This window comes from Mytilus galloprovincialis, chromosome 9, assembly GCF_965363235.1.
Source record: "Mytilus galloprovincialis chromosome 9, xbMytGall1.hap1.1, whole genome shotgun sequence".
NCBI classification, from domain to species: domain Eukaryota; kingdom Metazoa; phylum Mollusca; class Bivalvia; order Mytilida; family Mytilidae; genus Mytilus; species Mytilus galloprovincialis.
This window is the reverse complement of record NC_134846.1, coordinates 79,467,192-79,487,413: the sequence shown is the minus strand read 5'-3', so window position 1 is coordinate 79,487,413 and position 20,222 is coordinate 79,467,192. Positions and strand designations below refer to the sequence as shown.

General features: G+C 33.5%; 1 protein-coding gene across 1 annotated transcript; it reads left to right on the top strand.

Moving 5' to 3' along the window:
• Positions 1-19,268: 19,268 nt before the first annotated feature.
• Positions 19,269-20,222, top strand: LOC143046838 (histamine H2 receptor-like). The gene is given in 2 exon segments (XM_076219900.1): positions 19,269-19,917; positions 19,970-20,222. Coding segments are annotated over 2 exon segments (882 nt in total). The 5' UTR covers positions 19,269-19,288.

Here is a 20,222-nt window from a genome sequence, read left to right as displayed (position 1 = left end):
AATGATATAGAGTTTGTCAGCTACTAGTACGTGATTTGGGGTATGTTTTATCTATAGTACTGTTTTAAAGTTTGCCAGCTATTAAATAGTGTGTTAGGGTGTGTTTGATCAATATAAATATTTTTTTTGTCATCTCCTTATCAGTGTTAGGGTGCTTTTGAAAGCTGTTTAAATGGTTACATTTGTCTCTTTCATGTGTCTTTTCTCAGATACTTAAAGCAATAAGATAACTTTGTTTGGTGTATGGAATGATTGTAAGGTGAACGTCGGACATTTGACATTGACCTCAATGTCATGGGTCAAAAGTGAGCGTTATACTTTCATGGTCAAGTCCGATTTTGGTTTTTAGGCAGTTAAGCTGCCTTATGCGAGCACCCTAGATTTGTGTTCTACCCAATAAATGATGAAATATGTGCCATAGTTATTATCTAGCTGGATGTTATGTTATTTATAACTAATTGGACAGTTTTTTAATACTTTTAATTCTTGATTACAAAAAATATGACCAGAAAAACCTTAAATGGTCGTCGATTTATCCAAAAGTTTTGAAGTGCACATAAGAAGTAGGGCACATTAGGAATCTTTATGTAGTTTATTATCCCCTGAGATTTTGGCTAAGTTGTCAAAGAACAAATGTATCAAATGTTTCATCGCCGAAAATCTTTAAAGACAAGTAGTTTAGATTTCCCAAATTGCAAAAGTCGTAGGAATATTGTTTGTCGTCAAAACGTAGTCAACTACGTCAGTAGTCTTAAAATAAGTTCCACTGTTCATGCTGTTGGCGGCAATTTTAAATTATAAGACGAAATTTTTGTATCTTTTCAATTTGGAGGCAGGGGTTCAAATTAGCGGTTGTCCGAGGTCTGCAACTTTCCACTTTTGCAGTCGGACTTTCGACCTTTGTTACTAGTTACGCTTGACATGCCCGACTTGAGAGGAAATAACAAAATAACTTTGGAAACCTTTTTTACCAAAGTCTCCTAATAAACGATCTCAAAACTTATTTTCAGCATTATTATTCATGACAGCGATGTTTATTTTGTTCAACTGCTAGCTTTATACAGAAAATCGCCGACAAATAATGTGTAAATTCTAGTAAAATCGTATCTGACAAAAACAACATTGAAAACAAAATGGCTGACGTGAGAAAAAAATTACAATATCGGATCCGATTCCGGAAGCGGATAAGGGTAATTCCGGGTTTTGGCAATAAAAAAAATCAAACAGATGACAAAATACATCTATTGCATGGTAAATAAATATAAACACTAGAATTGAAAACCAAAAAATATATGTAAAAGAATGAAAAAACAGAAAATATTTTGTACAGAAATTCAAAATTATTTTTTGACAAATCCAATACAATGTGACAGCTGGGAACAGTATATCTAACAATATATATGGTCCTGGTGACAGTATAAATTTTCTTTATCAGTGATAAATGTTGGTAAAGCAAGTTAGATGCTTTTAAAGTGTAAGCATATTACTGCAATTTCAATGGTTTTTTTCTTCTTTTTCTCAATCTTGATGGGTCAGTTAAAATAGTTGGAAGTTTCTTATTTTACACAAATAGTGCAACCAGATTATATGATACCTGAATGTAAGCAAATCATATGATATGTATGTGGAGTCCTTTGGGGCACTCTACCCCTCATGTTTGATAACTTTGAAACGGATGAGATCCCTACCTCTCAACCATATACATTCATGTATGGGACTATATAACTAATCAAATGAAATATAGGTGAAGTCCCTATGGTCACCCCACCACCTCCTGCTTGAGCACTTGGAAACAGTAGAGATCCCCACCCCTAAACCATATTTATTCATGTATGGGACAATATAACCAATCAGATGAAATACAGGGGGAGTCCCTGGGGTCAATCCACCCCTCCTGTTTGGGAACTTTGAAACAGTCGAGATCCCCACCCATAAACCATATATATTCATGTATGGGACAATATAATAAATCAAATGAAATATAGGGGGAGACACTGTGGGTCACCCCACCCTTCCTGTTTGAGAACTTGGAAACGGTCGAGATCCCCACCCCTAAACCATATATATTCATGTATGGGACAATATAACAAATTATATGAAATATAGGTGGAGTTCGCGCGGCCACTCTACCCCTTCCTGTTTGAGAATTTGAAAACGGTTGCGATCCCCACCCTTAAACCATATATATTCATGTATGGGACAATATAACAAATCAAATGAATTATATGGGGAGTCCCTAGGGTCACTGCACCATCCTATTTGAGAACTTGGAAACAGTCAAGATCCTCACCCCTTAACCATATATACTCATGTATGGGACTAAATAACTAATCAAATGAAATATAGGGGCTGTCACTGGGGTCCCCCACCCCCCTGTTTGAAAACTTGATAACGGTCGAGATCCCCACCCCTAAACCATATATATTCATGTATGGGACAATATAAAAAAATCAAATGAAAAAAAGGGGTAGTCCCTAGGGTCACCCCACACCCTCTTGTGTGTGTTTTGAGAACTTGTAAAAGATTGAGATACCAACTCCTAAACCATATTCATTCCTATTTGTCATTTCAAAAAGATTTAATGACATACAAGGTCAATCTCATAGGCGTCACATATGCATATCACTTTGCTAGACCTAACACCTGTCATTTTATTCCAAACTTACACATCATGGACTTGGGGTGAAGGTGGGAGTCATTTACATTTACTATGGACAGGTCAGTCAGACATCAACATTGATTTCCTGTAGTAGTAAACATTTGTCTGATTTGTGTTTCTTAACTTTTGTACTGTAGAACACAAACTCAGTTTTCTTTCCAGGGAAGCAAGTCCATTCATACTTTTACAAGCTCGTACTAAAATCAACTTGAACTACTTACAGTCAACTAATACGAACATTAACTATCAACTAGAAATTGCGAATTTGTACCACTGCAGACTCATGACCACGAAAAAAAGATATACTTGATATATGCGTTGCTTTTGAAAACCTTGATAAAATATGAATTATTTGCCTTAATGATCAGTTCATTAAATGAACATAAATGTACAATTATATATGAATGTTTAATGTTTGTTCTTTTAAATCTTAAAAAAAAAATTGAAGCAACATTGCCACAGTTTTCATAATTATGTTTGCCTTACCTTGGTTTTTGGTTAACTGCCCACAGTGCTTACGGCGCTATGATTTTAGATAATATTATCAACATTTTAACTAATAATGAAATGCGGTGTATTGAATGATAACTGAGTACATATAAGGTCATATAAGAATACGAAGATGTGGTATAATTTTCAATGAGACAACTCTCCATCACAGACCAAATGTCATTGAAGTTTGCTACTATAGGTCAACTTACTGGCTTCGTTAATTTAGCATTACCATAGTGAGCTGTCTGACAGTGTTCATCGGACTTTGAATTCAATTTCATGGTTCGTTGATATCAAAGATATTATTTTCTTGGTAAGGTCTTATTTTAAGACTACTGACGTAGTTGACTACGTTTTGACGACAAACAATATTCCTACGACTTTTGCAATTTGGGAAATCTAAACTACTTGTCTTTAAAGATTTTCGGCGATGAAACATTTCAAAGCTTCATACTAATTTCGGCGGCACACATGTCGTTTTGTCTGTGTTTATCTGACAATTACTTCATTTACATAGATCGTTGATAATTTTAATTATATCATAATGTTATACTTGTATAACCTTTTCTATAACACTTGCATTTTAAATTTAACCATGATAAGTAAACCAAGAGAAAATTAAAGCGTATGCACTTTTTTTTTTAAAGATTTATAACAACTACCCTTAGGTTATAAATTACATATATACAATCATGGTAAGTGATAACACTATGATTGATGGACGTGTAATTATGTTGATGTGAGGTATTTGATTTTTGTTTTATTGAAACTGAACACTAACAGGTTAGGATAGAAATATGAATAATAATACAGATTACGAAAACTATGGAGGTTCTTTACACGAGTTTTGCTTAACAGTGTTTAAAGGAACATTAATTATTCCAACAGTGTTTGGTAACATTTTGCTTCTTTTAAGTCTTTTCACTCATAAAACATTGAGGACCCGTAGTAACACTTTGATTGGTAGTTTGGCGGTTTCGGATTTGTTAATAGGAGCGATAGTACTACCGTATGATGTCTTAAACATGATATTCGCCAATCTTAAAGACGAGAAAATACCCTGTTTATTACAATATACATGTTCTATTATATTCGTTGGTGCTTCAGTCACAAATTTGTTCATAATATGTCTTGAGAGATATTCAGCTATTATGTCTCCGTTAAAACATTTTATAAAAGCCTCCAAGACGAGAATAATTATAAGCATAACAACTGGATGGACAATTGCAATAATTCTTGGCATTTTGCCGCTACTTGGTTGGAATATTTGGACGTCTGGTGTAATGTGTAAATCAAAGTTAATATTCACAAAAGGATACCTAGATCTTGTGCTGACGTTTTATTCAACACTGATGATAATATCAACCATTTTGTATTCGTTGGTAGCTCGAAAAATCTTAAAGCATCTTAAACATTACAAAAATGGCAGAATAGATAATACGAGTAATGCTTGTGTCAACAAAAACCTGAATTCCAGCATCTACAGAAACATGAAACAGACCAAGATAACGATCTTTATACTGGGACTATTCGCAATATGTTGGGCACCTTTTACTGTGCTGTTTATATTAAGAGTGTATTTTTTGGAAGAGAGCAATTTGGTAAATCTATTGAAAACATACTTTACAACATTGGGCTTGTTGAATTGTGCGTTAAATTGGATGATATTTGGACTAATGAACAATTCCACTAGGAAAGCTCTAAACAATTTACTGTTTTGTCAGTATGACGAGAAGATGACTGTGAGGACTATATCTAGCACAACCACTACTTGCTAATTGACAGCAACCTTTTTTACGTATTTTGACAAAAAATAATTATGATAGGATTAATAGATTTTTGTATTTTCATGACAGTTGAAGCGTTCAAAAGTGCTTGACTTTGTGTATACGCCTGTCTATTGCTAAATACTACATACGTTGACCTCTAGGTTTGTTAAGTAATTTGTATTGGTCACCGGGTTGCCTTCTCATTGGCGTTAAGCCCATATATCTTTTTTTCCTTCATATTATGAGCAAAAACAAATATAATTCATCTAAATAAAATGCTTGAATGCGAATGTTTTCCGCAAAAGATGTGTACAGTAAGAGGTATCCATACGGCCTTCAGCATTGAGAAAAATCTATACCGTTAAGTAAGTTATAAAAGCCCCGCTATGAGAAATATTGTTCAAATTTGAATAAGCAAATATTTGAGTATTCATAACTTCAACTTGATGTAATATATAGCTGCCTTGAGCAGTATTTTAAAATTGGTTTATTTTAGTACACTAATACTATTAAACGTTACTAACATATTTAACATATTTTCAATAACGAAATGAGGCAATGTTTGAAATATCATGATTAATACACCCATCAGGGAAAGCAGTTACACTAGATTCCATTTCGCTCATTACTACAATCGTTACTACAAAACGTACATCATGAATAATACTAACAATACAGATCTCCACCGAACGTTTTTGTCCGTGGTATTTATAACAGAGGGTATAGTTATAGCTCCGACTATTTTTGGAAACCTTTTGTTAATCTATTGCATTAAGCGATACAGGGCTCTTCACGCGAGGAGCTACATACTAATCGGAAGTTTAGCTGTGTCAGATTTACTGTTTGGACTGTTATTTTTACCATACGATATGTTGACCGTTGCCTTTCCAATAATGCGGGAAAATCAATTAACTTGCTTATTACGTGCAGTACTTCTATATGGATTAGTGGGAGCATCTAATACTAACATATTTATAATATCTCTAGAACGCCACATAGCTCTTACTTATCCTTTGTGGCATTTGAAGTTGTCATAGAGATGGTTGGCTGGGTCCATTGCAGTAGCATGGGGTATGCCATTACTGATGGCTGTCTTACCAATTTTAGGATGGAATTCTTGGAATGTAAATTTAAAGTGTGTTAATGAATGGAAAGACGCCATAAGTTCCAGCTTTCTGATGTTATGGAGTTACAGTAATGTCAGTCTGCTTGTTATTTCTTGTATTTTATTTTTTAAAGTGGTCTTTACAACATTTTCCTCTCTGAACAATAAAAGCTTGCGAAAAGGACAATTTGGTGTTCAAAGACAATTGTCAGTGACAAGAAGGACGTCTATTGAAAAAACAAAAGTTTTAATACTGATTGTAGGGTTTTTTGTTTTGTGTTGGGGACCATACTGCCTACTAATAATTGTAAAGCCATTTATTCAAGATCAAAGCGAACAAAGTAAACAACTAGACATTGCAGAAAAGTACTGTGGTTTACTAGCAGTGTGTAACTGTACTCTTAACTGGGTCATATACGGATTAAAAAAATAAGAATATCAGGCATACGTTCAAGTTGACTTTATGTGGTCGCAGAAGTAGACATGAAAATGGACTTGACCACATTAGTACAATAAGTACCAAGCAGGAACAATTTAGTCAGTTGTCATGTGTGAAGTAGCCAACTTGCGATACAGGAAATACAAGTTCATGTAACATATTTTTAAAATGATTTCGGTTTTTACTTAACTCACAACAGCGCGTTAGAGATCAATAGAGTAGAAGGTAATGTCAATGATTACACTATTTAAAATGACGATAGGAGCATTATGGATGATATATATTTGCGATGATGTACTTGTAGTGTTCAATGGAATGTATTCATCAACATTGAATAAATATTCACATCAATAAAGCTTTAATAAAATTTAGTTTAAAGAGGATAAAGATTTTTTCATGATAAATTCACTGTAAATATATATTTTGTCAAGTATAAGTCGAAGAAGCTACAATGAAAACACTGAGACAAAAAAGAGAAAAAAGTTTGTCTGAAACTGTCAAACTGAACTTTAGAACCACTTAACATAGAATTGTCAATATTGTGAGTTATAGTTGGTAGACTTTTCTATGATTTTAATATTAGATGTCCCAATAGTAAAACACTACACTGTAAAAATCTTTTTTAGATAGAACAGGTGCGATTTGTTTAACTTGTATTTACTGTCTAATGGAAATGCACTACGACATAACTGTATTTTAATGTGCAAACCTAACTGTTGAAAGTAGAGGTTTATAGATACTAGAGGTGCAAAATATTCAATAGAACATCATTAAATATGTATTATTATACAATTATGAAGAGTTATGGTTCCTGTCTTCATTTTGATATTGTTATTGTGTGCGTACTGAATGATGCAATTGGATGCTGGATACATTATTATGGGGTTTGAAAAACAGACACTTATCTCAGAATGTTTTCCCCTATAAACCGTGATATAACACGTTATATAAAGGTATATAGGATTTTTTTAACTGAGACAAGTCCCTGTGGTTTGAAGTGATACTGTTGTCTGAGAGCACAAGATCTAATGATACATTATTATAGGGTTTAAAGTGATACTGTTGTCTGGGAGCACAATTTATTGATACATTATAATAGGGTTTGAAGTGGATTGCGAGCGCGGTAGCTATGAGTACTTTGAGATCGGTACTTTGCATTTTGTCTTCACGTTTTTATGTGCCATCTACCTATCTGATGAGTCAAACATTTTCCAACTGACAGTTTTGTCCTTATGTTTTGCTGTTATGTACCAGACTTTTGTTGCTGTGTAACAGATTTGTTTTTTAATCGTTCATTTTTTTGTACATAATTTTGGTCGTTAGTTTTCTCGTTTGAATTGTTTTTCGTTTGTCATTTCAAGGCCTTTTATAGCTGACTATGCGGTATGGGCTTTTCTCATTGTTGAAGTCCTTACGGTGACCTGTTGGTGACCTTCTGCTGTTGTCTGCTCTATGGTCGGGTTGTTGTCTCTTTGACACATTCCCCATTTCCATTCTCAATTTTATAGTTGTTGATTTCTGTGGCATTACGTATCTTTTGGAAGCGTTAAAAACAACTAGTGCATAATATGTTTTCCATTTCATTTTATAAAGAGAATGAACAAACCAACAATGATTCACAAATCGATCTAGAAATTATGATATTAAGAAATAAACAGGGGGAAACTTTAAATTCCACCACCAGGAAAGCGTCTACCGCGTGGTTATGTCGCCGTAAATATAATTAAAGGAGGTAGGGGTAGGAGAAGTGGGGAAGCTTATAGGTAAATTAATTCATTCTTTGGTGATTAATTCATGAAAAGCAATACGTTTTGTCATAAATAAAATTGCTGACGTGCAATATAGTGTAATGTGCTGTAATATTGCCACGTGCTCAACGCTCGAAACATGTGGGCGTTCTTCAAATAGTTATATGAGTTTGGTGGGAATAATAGACCAAAATGGGAGGAGTAAGCAATTCAAATTACTGTTTTAACAGGTTAAGCGACAAACCTCCTTCATCAATCACTTACTTATAACAATAAGAAATAGCGGTTAACCGATAAAAAAAGCGGTTCACCGATATATTAATAGCGGTTAATCGATAAAAGTAGCGATTAACCGATAAAATTAGCGGTTAACCGACATATAAATGTCGGTTAATTGATAAAAATAGCGATAAGCCGACATATAAATAGTGGTTAACCGATACAAATACCGGTTAACCGATAAAAATACGGTTAACCGGTATATAAAATAGCGGTTAACCGATAGAAATACCCTTTGAACCAAATGATACACCATACTTGAATACTGAATACCATTGTTATAACATTCTCATGTTTGATTTCCCAACAAGTATGCAGTTTTGTTCAGAAATTTTAACATTAACTTCTAATCTTTCAATACTAAATATCATTAGTTATACATGTAGTAACATTATTATAAATCAGTATGTAAACATATATTTTCATTATTTTTTTTTTCTTTCTCATGACTTTATTGAAGGTAAAAATAATCCAAACTCCTAAATCCTTGGGGGCACTCATCTGTTTCCATCTGTGTTTTTGGACCTTAACGGAATTTTATCACCGGTCATTTCTAAAATTTCCTTCATCCCCAATCCTTTCGGGGACAAATTTTATCAGATTTATTCCAGTGCCATATGATAGACCCCTGCTACTTCACTAGTACATGGGCTATCCCACAGGCAGACCTTGCACTACCTGGCTGCCAATGAGACACCTAGTCTCATCACCTTAGTGGAGAACCCTCGAGGTTAAACAACCACCCACCACCATCACGACGTACTGATAGTTAATTAGATACACAAAAAATACAAAATTGTAAATATCATAATTGGCAATTAGCCATTTTAATTCCTAAAATTACGTATTGATACTTTTATCGTAGAACAAATAGATATGAAATATGGAGATTTCGTGATTTTGAATCACTGATTTGTGTTATATATGACCTCACATTTACAGTTATATAATTTATTAACTCAGACAGAAGAGGTTTATGATTAAGACGTTATTGCATCTCCTCTAGTGGTTTATATTTTATTTGACTATCAATTTATCAGATTTTAATTCCATAATTAATTGATATATTATTCAACAGAATGAAAATTATTGTTGTAATAAAAATTAGATTTATTTGGAAGCAACATGACTAAATTATTACATCAATTTAGAAAATATGTAAACCAGACATGAGAAGGGAATGTTATGGAACTTTTCAAAAGTCTTATACATTTCTTAAATAATAAATTTCGAATCGCACGAAATAACCCACGATTCTGTAGAACATATACAGAAATACAGAAAAATAAACCGAACACACTGATATAAATGCATCGTGTACTGGTTATGTTTGAAAACCTCACAAAGGAGTAGGTCCAGTAAGGACCGATTTTGGCCTAAAACTTCAGGTTCATCTGATGAAAGATTTTAGACACTTTTTGAGATTCCCGCCTACATTTTGGTGGGGTTCGTGTTACCCAGAATTTGATTTTCTATGTTGTGTTTTGTGTCCTGTTGTTTGTTTATCTTTTTCTTTTTTGCAATGGCGTTTTCAGTTTATTTTCGACTTGTGAGTTTGAATGTCCATTTGGTATCTGTCGCCTTAAGCCCCAGTCTCACTAGATCACGATCGTACCACGCTCATCGCGATCTTAAATAAATTCAGATCGTGGTGAGGTCGCGGTACGAGCGGCATGAAAATGTAAAATTTCGTTGCTTTGATGATGATACTACGTCCTCATTAAGCTTCAACAACGATCCCGCTATACCATGTTCTAACCGCAATTATTCTGCGACCTCACTACGGTTATCAAGATCTGTCTACGCTCATCACGTTCTCACTACGACCATACCACGAGTTATCCAATGGAAACACGATCGTATCACGCTTCTCCTGCGATTATAGCACGTTCTTACCACGATTATGCTTCGTTCATACCGATCTTACCACGTTCTCAGCAATACTATCAAAATCATGTTCCATATCAATACAGATCCATTCATTCAATTTCTGAATAATTTAATTTTGGATGTAACGCGTCTTCTGGTTGGCTGACGTTATTTTATCATGAGCCCATAGACATAATTTAGTCATGTGACCGTGACGTCATCAACGTTTTTTCATGGTTTTCTACGGTTTAAAATTAAGAAATAATTCATGGAAGCCATAGATATGTTGGAAATTTACACATGGCCTGGGCCGTGATATTCGAATTTTATCCTGAGCGTTAGCGATTCTAATAGGACAAATACGATCATTAAAAACCTGAATCGATGATGGGTATACCGTGTGTGTGGCTGTTCTATTTTACCCACTGTTCGATAAATGTAAAACAAATCTAATAAACCTGCATGAATGATTTCTTAACTAACCGCTAGAAAAAAATGTGATTACTTTTTTTACTTCTCAGTAAACCCAACATTTGCAATTTTAAATTTACATTTTTTATCGTAAGCTACCGTTAAATTCACTGTTGACATAATGTAACCAAGGAGCCGCTATGTTGACTTGCTAAAATTAGTAAATGTGCGAATAATGCAATAGAACAGAAAACAAGCAACACCTACCTTAATACTTTATTTTAATGCAATTGTATCCGAGTTTAGAAGGTAAACGCAATAGAAAAACCTTCAGCTTTGACGTTTTCATTCGTATGACGTCATCTTTTGAAATGACGTTAATGCGCCAAAATCATTACTGGAATTTCGCGGAATTTTAATTTGTTTTGTTTTTCTCCATTTTTCCGTTCTCTAATGTGTAAATTCTTTTTGTTATACGTCAGAATCAGAATAAATGTTCTGTAGGGTTTTATTCAATTGTAATTGTTGACACAGCGAAATCCACAACCGTTTACACATAGGTTACGATACTTGTGGATTTACGTGGGAGGCGTATTTAAACAGCCATTTGTGTACATCTTGGAGTCTGCGCTAAGTATAGATATATCGAGAATTTTATCACGGTGTTGTTTACAAAGCGAAAGAAGCACGTCATATTAGAATAGAATTTAGAATTAAATCATAAGAAATGACTGTAATATTTTTTCTTTCTATTCGAAATAACATAAAAAATGGGGTGCACACTGTTAAATAACCCGCTACGCGCGTTATTCAGTGTGCACCAAATTTTTTATGTTATTTCTTCATAGACAGGAAAAATATTACAGTCATTCCTTAATTAATGTTTGGATTTATCGGAAACAATACAGTCATGCCACCAAAATCTACTAGAACACGTAGGCGTGGTTGTAAGGGTTGATTCAGAGGCAGAGAGAGCTCTGATAGTTACGAACCCTGATCCAGCAAAGATGTCGGAACGACCAATACACAATGAATTGCAACCCATTCCTGGTCCATCAAGCTCAAATGACAATATTTTAGTGAACGATAGTGCAGATGACACAGATATGTGAATATAAAAAAATATTAGAAGATGTGGTATGATTGCCAATGAAACAACTCTCCACAAGAGACCAGAATGACACAGAAATTAACAACTATAGGTCACTGTACGGCTATCAACAACGAGCAAAGCCCATTCCGCATAGGCCTCGAAATGACAATGTAAAACAACTCAAACGAGAAAACTAACGGCTTTATATATGTTAAAAAAATGAATGAAAAACATAGGTGTAACACATCAACAAACGACATTTACAGGCTTCTGCCTAGGAATAGGCACATACATGCATAATGTGGCATGGTTGAGCAGTGAGAGAAAACGGTCAAGAAGTCCTTATTACATACAGACAAACAAAACCTGGAGAAATTTAATATATTTTATGTGAAAATGACAATAAGAATGAAAGTCGTAGTATGAACGTAGTCAGGAAGAGCGCGACAAGGACGTGCTAGAATCGTACTATGGTCTTGAACAGCGTGGTGTAAACGTGGTATAGTCGTAGTGGAAGCGTAGTTGGGTCGCGGTGAGAACGTGATGGTCGTAGTGAGGTCGTAATAACGTCGCTGTGAGATCGTAGTCTCTCCGAATAGAATCACGCTTTCGCTACGATGGTACAGCGACCTTTGCGATCTTACCACGATCTTACTGCGCTCTCACTACGCTTCTACTACGACCTGATATTGCCACGACCTCACCACGATTGTTTTGAACATGTTGAAAGTTGGCCACGCTCATCACAATCATCAAGACCTCACCACAAACGTACTACGACCTTACTGCGATCTGCACGATCGCACTACGATCGTCAAAATTTTCATTTTTTTCACAGAGCGTGGTGCGATCGTGGCCTAGTGGGTCTGCGGTATTATGTTTTAGTAATCATCCGTCGTGGTATTGATATGGTTTTACAGTAGTCCTCAGTTCATCGGATGAAAGTTTCATTTTAACTGAATTAGTTGGTATATAAATCCAGAATCCAATATAATTGAAAGATGTGGTAATTTCCGAAGTTTAAATATATCGTATATCTCAGTAAATTGAATTTGTCTTTAGAAAAAATTGTCATAAAGAGAATTTTTAACACTGAAAACGATATATTGAACGATTTTGAATATTAACTAACCTCTTTCAAATACTACTGATTTCATTTAATTTGATGATGAGACTCATTAACCCTGTTTCAAGTGTTGTTTCTTACTTTTGCATTTCTTGAGGGTAAGTTTTCAACCTACAGCTGTTTATTATGATGTTTTTTCTCCAAATACGTTAACCACAAATCTCTAGTTGGAAATAAAATATGAAAACATTGTTCTCATGGTTAGTAAACACATTGGAATCGACCTTTTATGATCTATATCAAGTTAAGATAACCTGTCCGGGATTTAAGGAGCTTGTAATGCTATTATGAAGACAGATTGTATGAACGAATACAAGAATATCTACTGAGGGAATTGGCAAATGTATGAAATAGAGTATAATTTATTTCTAATACTGAAATAATTATATTGCACGTTGAAATCACCTCAGTTAGAGAAAATAAAATATCTACTTCTAGTTTATGAATTATATTATTTATTTGTTCATACTCTAGTTTTTTTCTTTCGCCCGCAATTAATGTTGTTTGTTTCTCTTGTACACCTGCGAAGTGTTTTTTTCTTTCTCTTTTTTTATCTCCCTCCTTGTGTGTTTTAAATCCTCCTTCTAGTTTGGCAATTCATCTGCCTTCATATTTCTTATCACTTTTCTTGATTGTCAATACATTTGTCAAGTTGTTTCTTATCTCGGAGACCGTTCTTGTTTTCTCGTATATGTTCCTTATCGTCCTACTTTTCCTGTCTGTACACCTGTTGTTTATGTCCCTCATTGTCTTTCCGTACATCCAAATTAATGTACATTATATTCTTATTTATGTCTCTATATACCTGACGTGTTGTAGATTATCTCCCTTATTTTTGTCTGTAAATCTGCCCAATTGTTACTTATCTTCTTCATTGTTTTTTATGTACACCTGCTTTGGGGCTGTTTCTTATTTTCTTTATTGTTTGTGCCTTGTTGTAACTTTTCTTCCCTTAATGTTTGTTTGTGCACCAGCCTTGAAGTTAACATAATTCCCTAAATGTTTGTCTGTTCACCTGCCTTATTATTTCACATATCATTTATCTTCTTGTTTAGTTGTACAAATGTTATGTTGTTTGATTTACTATGTTGTGCATTGTCCTTTTGATTTGTATTCCCCTAGCTCAAACGCATTGAATCTGTGTGTTCTACCTTGATGATATGGAAAAAAACCATGTTAGAATAACTTTTATAATCTCTATATTTTGTACGGACCTGTAAATTCATTACATTTAAGACATATTATTTCAATTTGCATTGCTAAACACATACTTATACCATGGTTAAAGCTGTTGATTTTGCAATCTGATAAAAGACTTTCCGATTTGAATTTTCCTTGGAGTGCGATTTTTGTTGTTGCTTTACTTTATTAAGGCAACATTTATTGTTTCCAAGAAATATCAATTGTTTATATTATTGAGTTGTTCACGTACTTAGTGTGTAAAATTTCTTTTATATATTGTAGAATACATACATCATATGAAAATGACGCACTAACAATTACATCTAATGTATCAGGAAGTTGTAATAAAGACTTTAGTTGACATGATCAATATTATAAGACCATAAAGTTTTGGGTCTTTATTCTCAAGATTTGAAGTTATAAAATAGAAATTTAATGCAAACTCCTCCGTTAATTTTCTTCATACCTAAACGCTCTAAACACAATTTTATAATAAAACCCATTTATTATTGAATAAAGTATATTCATTACTTGTATGGGTACAATATCATATTATTAAGTGCCTATATTAAAACCGTAGGAATACTATTATAAATAAAGTTTTGGAAAGAGAAGGAAATTATAATTGATTTTAGAAAATATTGTATTATAACTTTTAAAAGCTTTATATTGTGTACGGAAGCTTAAAATTTACAAAAGAAAATATTATTCAAAGTTGCTGCGCAAAACATTTAGTTTGACCATAGTTTCAATATGAAGCAAAAACAACTGTTTCTAAGAAATATTTATATTTGAACTATTGACTTTATGTGCTATGATTAATATTACATGACCTTAAAGTCTTTATCCTTATACTGTATAATTCTGACGGCATACCATAAGCATTTATTGTTAAGATTGGCGTTAATCTTTTTTACATAATTGATTCTCACGATTATAATGTCTTTACTCTCAAATTTATAGTTATGACGGTATACTTTAAAATGAATTGTCAAACCTCGGCACCAAATATCTTATATCTAATCATTCATCATTCAAACAACAATTTAGAGTAACTTTTATTAGTGACATGGGTACAATATTATATTAAATGTCAATATTCAAAATGTAGGAGACCCAGTATAAATACAGTTTTGATATAAAAGCAAATTATTATGTGAAATTTATTTTACATAAACTGCTCAGATCGATTTTGGTGACATTTACATCACAGCGTAATTTCAAGTCGTGTTCTGTATCTACCATGGATAACACCACTATGAATAACACCACCTATTCAGGATTTGACAGGAAATATTTCTTCTCGTTATTTGTATATGAAGGAATCGTGATGATTCCTACCATTTTTGGGAACATACTTTTGATTTATTGCATAAAACGGTTCAAATCACTTCACAGACGTTCCTACATCTTGATTGCCAAACTCTCTCTTTCGGATTTGCTGTTCGCATTGTTATTTTTACCATACGACATGATTAGCTTTTTTCTGCCACAGATTCGAGAAAACAAAATAACATGTTTAATACGTGTGTTGTTGTTATACGGGATAGGAGGGGCCTCAATTATTAACTTGCTTGTTATGTCATTGGAACGTTATGTTGCTCTTACATATCCAATTTGGCATTTGACGATGTCTAAGAAATGGTTGATGTCTTCAGTAGTAGCGTCATGGGTGGTAGCCATGCTTTTGTCAGCATTACCGCTTTTCGGATGGAATTCCTGGGACGAAAAAGTCCAGTGTGTATCCAGATGGTTTGATCCTATACCAATAAATTTCGAGACTTTTTTGTCTTCTATAAACGCTTTATCGCTCATCGTTTCTAGTATTCTTTTTTTGAAAGTTGTCGTAACAACATACGCAGCACTAAACCAACGATTTGGTAAGGATGATAAATTTGGAACTCAGCCACATTCCTCAATTACTTCAAAAACATCCATCGAGAAAACTAAATTGTACGTGCTTATACTAGGCCTATTTGTAGTATTTTGGGGGCCTTACTGTATTGTTGTCGTTCTTAAACCTGTTTTGCCATCGCACCGTAAATATTTGGACGAAGCTGAAAAGTACAGTAGTTTATTGGCTTTATCCAATTCTGCATTTAACTGGATCATCTACGGACTTAAAAATAGACAGATACGAAATGCATTCAAAGTTGCGCTTTGTGGATGTAAAAATGGAAATGATACTGAATCAGCGAGAGGTTCAGAGACCTACCAATATACTCAAGAAGACTCGATGTCTAGAAGCAACACCGCCATTGAAATAAACTGTGTCGATGTTTCACCATATTTAAAGTGAATTATGTAATAAAAATCTCTAACGTATTTATTTAACTTTGTGTAATGAAGAAAGCACGTGAATAACACATGACGATAACTAGTTTTCAACTTTAGAAATTTACAAAAAACATGCATTGTATTCCACATCAGTACAGGGGTTGTCGTTGGTTCATGTCGTCATTTTGGTTTTTTTTTTGTAAATTGTATGGTTATAAATTTGGCTGTTAGTTTTATCGTTTGAAATCTTTCACAATGTTTATATACTTTCTATACCGTATTCTTTTCATGTTTTAGAATTTCTAGGGATATTAAACATCATTAGCACACATATAACGGTAACAAAAAGAGGTAGCATTATACAATAACTGTCTTTTGATAAGTTGAATTAGTGATTTCATTGACTTATGAAAAATAAATATTCACTGAGGCCAACAGCCGAAGTAAATGTCACTAGTTTGTTTTATTAAAAGTCAATTAAACCACATACTTACCGAAACAAAAGACAGTAATTGTTTTATTCCTTGTTCCAAAACAGAAAAATGTGTATTTAACAGTTATTTACCAAAACGAATCGTACATTACACATTTTACACCGTCATTATACACGTAAAAGCACGCGATATTTCTGCGGTGAATATACTTTTTGAGCAGGTGAATATGCCTTTTTTTAATTCAAAATCCAATTCATTTAGAAAACAAAGTCTTATCAATATATAATACAAAATTCTATTTAATGATGATTTTTCAAGGAATTATACATGATAACCAACATGTTAAAAATAATTCTATGAACACGGTATAATCTTGGGGGGAATTTTATTTACACTTTAAAGAAGAGTTTTGCGAAGAACCATATCTGTTAAAATTAAGGCGGGGTCATAGAGTAAATATATGTAAATTAAGGGTATGTAATACAAAGTTTCCCATTGAAACAGGAAGATGGAGAAATGTACCACGAAATGAGAGAATTTGTCCACTTTGTAAGCTGGTCTTGGGGATGTGTACCACTATATATGTATATGTACCAATTATGAAGTTAAAGATTTAAGGGGGAAGTTCATACCTCCATATTATTTAAAATATCCAAATGTTAAAAAAAGCACTGGGCATGCTTAAATATTGTAATAATAATGTGCTGTCTAAGCTGTCAATTTTTATTCAAAAGGTAGAAAAGATGCTTGTCTGATTTAAAAATGCAATAAACAAAGATTAATTTCTGAAGATGTATAATTTAAAAATGTATACTGTATGTATTATGAAATATGTTGTGATGTAAATTGTGTATAATATGCTCCTGTTACGCAGTCTTCTGCGGCTGAGTTTTCTTAACTAAACTAAACTAAACTAAACTTGATCAGTTTAATAACTACATGTATTTCCATAAAAAAACATGTCATATGTTTGTGGTTAAGGTTGTATAAAAGAATTCTTGAAATATTGTATTTCTTCTCTATTGACAGTTACCTGATCTATGCCATCTCCCTCTCACGTTAAAATCCAACACATTGATAACGATGTGTGAACAAAAAAATAGACACAATACGCAAAAATGTCAAAACACAGGAGTACAGCAGTTAACACTGTGTCACCATTTCAATCACTACTAAAATAAACAAGCATGTAAATAAACATTTACCATGGCACAATATTGGAATGTATGTGTACAGAACCACGTCATATGTAACAAAGAAACACAAAAAGGCATATAGGCAAAGCATATAAACGCTCGACATCACCACAAGAGGAGTGTTCATGAATACTATTTGCCACGCCATTCGCAAATTTTTGTTAATTTTTAGAAAATATTTTCCATTGTAATTACTGGGCCAAGTTCATTATAGATAGAGATAATTGTAGCAACAAGAATGTTCAGTAAAGTAAGATCTACAAACACATCACTATCACCAAAACACAATTATGTCATGAATTTATCCGTGTCCATTGTTTAATATGCACAAGACCAAGGTGAGCGACACAGGCTCTTTAGAGCCTCTAGTTAGATAATATTATCAACATTTTAACTAATAATGAAATGCGGTGTATTGAATGATTACAGAGTACATATAAGATCATATAAGAATACGAAGATGTGGTATAATTTTCAATGAGACAACTCTCCATCACAGACCAAATGTCATTGAAGTTTGCAACAATAGGTCAACCGACTGGCTTCGTTAATCAACATTACCATAGTGAGCTGTCTGACAGTGTTCATAGGACTTTAAATTCAATTTCATGGTTCGTTGATATCAAAGATATTATTTTCTTGGTAAGGTCTATTTCTCGGAAGCTTCATGCAAATTTGGGCGGCATACATGTCGTTTTGTCAGTGTTTATCTAAGGATGGCGGCATACATGTCGTTTTGTCAGTGTTTATTTGACAATGGCGGCATACATATCGTTTTGTCAGTGTTTATCTGACGATGGCGGCATACATGTCGTTTTGTCAGTGTTTATCTGACGATGGCGGCATACATGTCGTTTTGTCAGTCTTTATCTGACAATTGCGGCATACATGTCGTTTTGTCAGTGTTTATCTGACAATGACTTCATTTACATACATCGTTGGTAATTTTAATTATATCATATGTTATTCTTGTATAACCTTTTCTATAACACTTGCATTATAAATCTAACCATGATAATTAAACCAAGAGAAAATTAAAGCGTATGCACTTTTTTAAAAGATTTATAACAACTACCCTTAGGTTATAAATTCCTTATATACAATCATGGTAAGTGATAACACTATGATTGATGGACGTGTTATCATGTTGATGTGAGGTATTTGATTTTTTTTTATCAAAACTGAACACTAAGAGATTAGGATAGAAATATGAATAATAATACAGATTACGAAAACTACGGAGAATCTCTACACGAGTTTTGCTTAACAGTGTTTAAAGGAACATTAATTATTCCAACAGTGTTTGGTAACATTTTGCTTCTTTTAAGTCTTTACACTCAAAAAACATTGAGGACCCGTAGTAACGCTTTGATTGGTAGTTTGGCGGTTTCGGATTTGTTAATAGGAGCGATAGTACTACCGTATGATGTCTTAAACATGATATTCGCCTATCTTAAAGACGAGAAAATACCCTGTTTATTACAATATACATGTTTTGTGACATTCGTTGGTGCTTCAGTCACAAATTTGTTCATAATATGTCTTGAGAGATATTCAGCTATTATGTCTCCGTTAAAACATTTTATAAAAGCCTCCAGGACGAGAATAATTATAAGCATAACAACTGGATGGACAATTGCAATAATTCTTGGCATTTTGCCGCTTCTTGGTTGGAACATTTGGGCGGCTGGTGTAATGTGTAAATCAAAGTTAATATTCACAAAAGGATACCTAGATCTTGTGCTGACGTTTTATTCAACACTGATAATAATTTCTACCATTTTGTATTTTTTTAGTTGCTCGAAAAATCTTAAAGCATCTTAAACTATACAAAAATGGCAGAATAAATAATACGAGTAATGCTTGTGTCAACAAAAACCTGAATTCCAGCATCTACAGAAACATGAAACAGACCAAGATAATGATCTTTATACTGGGACTATTTGCAATATGTTGGGCACCTTTTACTGTGCTGTTTATATTAAGAGTGTATTTTTTGGAAGAGAGCAATTTGGTAAATATATTGAAAACATATTTCACAACATTTGGCTTGTTAAATTGTTCGTTAAATTGGATGATATTTGGACTAATGAAGAATTCCACTAGGAAAGCTCTAAACAATTTACTGTTTTGTCAGTATTAG